This window comes from Peromyscus maniculatus, chromosome X, assembly GCF_049852395.1.
Source record: "Peromyscus maniculatus bairdii isolate BWxNUB_F1_BW_parent chromosome X, HU_Pman_BW_mat_3.1, whole genome shotgun sequence".
Lineage (NCBI taxonomy): Eukaryota > Metazoa > Chordata > Mammalia > Rodentia > Cricetidae > Peromyscus > Peromyscus maniculatus.
Genome location: NC_134875.1, coordinates 142,753,399 through 142,756,516, shown reverse-complemented (window position 1 = coordinate 142,756,516; position 3,118 = coordinate 142,753,399). Strand labels below are relative to the sequence as shown.

Sequence of the window (3,118 nt, the reverse complement as noted above, 5' to 3'; positions counted from 1 at the left end):
GAGCCTGGCCATGGGGAGTCTTAGTTTTATGTTCAGAGAAGATATTTGAGTATGTGAAGAGCAAATGATGGAAATATCCATGAAACCTCATATTTTACACAGAGATTTTAGTTTTCTTATACTGAGGAATGAGTTCAGAGTCTTATTCATCTTAGATGATCACTAAAACTCTAAGCTATATCCCCATCCCAAATACCTACATGTCTTGAAAGTCATTTTCAATCTAGCTTTAATTATGAGATATATGTGGTTCTTGGTTTTTTAGTAATAATTACATTTCAGAAAATACTAATAAGAAGGACAGTGTACACTATTCCATTGATCTACCGAGAGTTCTTTATTTGGTGTATGTCTTTTGGGTTAATATACATTTGTGAATAAATATATGCATATGTATACACATATGTGTATATACTGGTGTACACATGTACGCAGTATGAATGGCATTCTCACATGATTGGATATACCATGTGAATTATAGTTTTCATTTTTTAATTTCAGTAGGCCATGTAGGTTACTTCCTTTTTTAATAGTCATGAGAAATTTTATCACATTATTTTAGAAGTGATAATTAATTTGAGCATTCTTTTGTTTATTACCCTCATTTGCATTATTCATAATATTCCTATATTACAAACACAGGTGAATAAACATGACCTTGGTGTAATATTGCCAACCCCCATCTCACTGTCAATTCCAAGCATTGAAACACCTGGTCAACAAATATGAACATATCAGCATTTGATGGATATTATGAAATTGTTGTCCAAAATATCATAAAGTAGCTATTCCCACTATACTCATGGATCTCCAAGCTTCTCTTACTATTATCTACAATGTTCAGAATAGTAATCTGCACATAGACCACTGAAATATCTCCATGTGACAACAGGGAAAAGGTATGAGAGCTCAGTGCTCTCTAAGAAATGACTCCTTCTGTTTTTCTGCCTTCCCTTATATTCTCACTGACTCTATTCTTCTTTGATGCCTTCTTCAGATTTGCCAACATGAAGGAGTACATCTTCAAGTTCAGTGGCCTCATTTGCAGTACATCAGCTTTGGTATTTGAAATCATCCTTGCAAATAGCCAATGCTGGCGCCTGTGGGAATTTAACAACAAGCTTGTAAAATTTGTGTCAATTGGACTCTGGGAAGCTTATTACACTCAGGACTTTAACATCTCTGGGTCTATGACCAGGATGTTGGTTCACACCCCTATCAATGAAACCTGGAACAAGTCATCGGAATTTCAGTATTTACAAGTCCTGATAGCGTGGGCCATATTGATGAAAATCCTAGTACTGATTTTCACTTCAGTGGCCATTAAGATCAGCTGCATGGAAGACCCATTCATTGAGATACAGCTGTTTTGCTACAAGATGTCTGCCATATTTTTGGCTGTGAGTAGCCTTTTCACACTTGTTACTGTGACCTTGAACCACCTCGTAGACATGTATGGGCAAACCACACTTGACTTTCCACCTGACTTTCCCGTAAAGAAAGAAGACATTATAAAGAAACACTGCACAAATGTGTTCCCAATGGGTGTCCTGACAGCCACGATGTCACTCTTTGGTTTCATTTTGTTCCTCTATGAGATGATCTCCTTGAAAATGCAGAGTCAAGTGAAGGCACCATGTGTTTCCAAACGGGCTGAGCACAAGGCCTGAAGTGAGGGCTTTGGCATTTGTAACATTTACCAGGAGAATCCTTGAAGAAATTGCCCATTTTCACACAGTACTATGTAATCACCAACTCATTCCAAATAAAATATCAACTTGGTTTCTGGGATTTGTCTAAATTGTATATCCTCCCTTCCTGTCAAATACACTCCTTTCTTTAAATGTTTTCTCATTCTAACCTCTGTGGGTGATGATCATGTCTTTGGATGCTGCCAACAAGCAGCAGCAGGCAAGAGTACTGGTGAAATGTAAGTTGCTTAAATAAACATGATATATACAAGGTGAAAGAAGGTTTGTAAGTAAGCTGATACCTCAACACACATACACAAGAACCCCACATTCCTGTGTGGAAACACTTAAGTACTCAGATCTCTGGAGGGAAGAGCTGGATGTCTCAGCCTTAGCACTGCTGGCAATATGGGATGCTCTCTTGAAGTAAGAAGGCAATGCTGCACACTGAATATGCCATTGCCATCTGCAGCCTGTCTCTACTAGAAAGCAGTAGCCATATCCTAATTCCCTGGTTGTGGAGATCACAAAAGGCCAGGCATCTCCAATGTGCTCTGATGGGCCATGTGGTGTGCAGAAGACAGGACAGCTTGTCAGAGTTGGGATTCTTGTTTTATCATCTCCACCACTGTGTTCAATCTCACATTATAAGGCTTGATGGCACACACTCTTACACAGTGAGCAGTCTCACCCACCTCAAGTTTATTGCTTCTAAGATACAATATTCTCCCCCTTGTTGCTATAAGTTGAAGTTCATTTCATTATGCAAAATACATTTATTCCATCTTTAAAACAGTCCCATGTTTCTTTGGGAGTCCAGTGTCCTTTTTGGGACATGGCATGTTTTCAACAATGAGACCCTGGACAATCATAAATCGACTCCCAGACTTCTAACATAAAATGGTACAGAGTAAACAATACCATTATAAAAGGGAGGAGTGGGGACACGGTAAGGGAAGAGTGTCTTGAATGAGGACCTAAACCCAAGAGGGAAAAATCTAAATCCAAACGTTCTATATTATACCTGTCATAATATGATGGTATGTATCATTTTGGAGTCAAGGGGCTGAAGGAACCCTGGCCTTCCAGTTTTACTGGCTGTAGCACTGTAACCTTTACTTCTTTCTCTCTTTCCTTTTTTCTTTCTTTCTTTCTTTCTTTCTTTCTTTCTTTCTTTCTTTCTTTCTTTCTTTCTTTCTTTCTTCCTTCCTTCCTTCCTTCCTTCCTTTCTCTCTGTCTCTCTCTCTATCTCTCTGTCTCTATCTGTCTTTCTCTCTCCCTCTCTCTCTCTCATTTCTTGGATTTTTGAGACAGGGTTTCTCTGTGAAACAGAGTCATGGGTGTGCTTGAACTTCCTCTGTAGAACTGGCTTGCCTCAAACTTATAGAGATTCACCTGCCTGTGCCTCCTGAGAGCTAGTATTAAAG

General features: G+C 38.8%; 1 protein-coding gene across 1 annotated transcript; it reads left to right on the top strand.

The window, feature by feature from the left end:
• Positions 1-926: 926 nt before the first annotated feature.
• Positions 927-1,789, top strand: LOC143271087 (uncharacterized). Its single transcript, XM_076562958.1, has one exon. It carries the CDS (start codon positions 927-929, stop codon positions 1,668-1,670), a length of 744 nt encoding a protein of 247 aa, XP_076419073.1. The 3' UTR covers positions 1,671-1,789.
• The last annotated feature ends 1,329 nt before the right edge of the window (positions 1,790-3,118 follow it).

What these genes read in the sequence shown, in the direction of transcription:
- LOC143271087 (XM_076562958.1), top strand. Translation starts at nt 927, where the DNA reads ATGACTCCTTCTGTTTTTCTGCCTTCCCTTATATTCTCACTGACTCTA.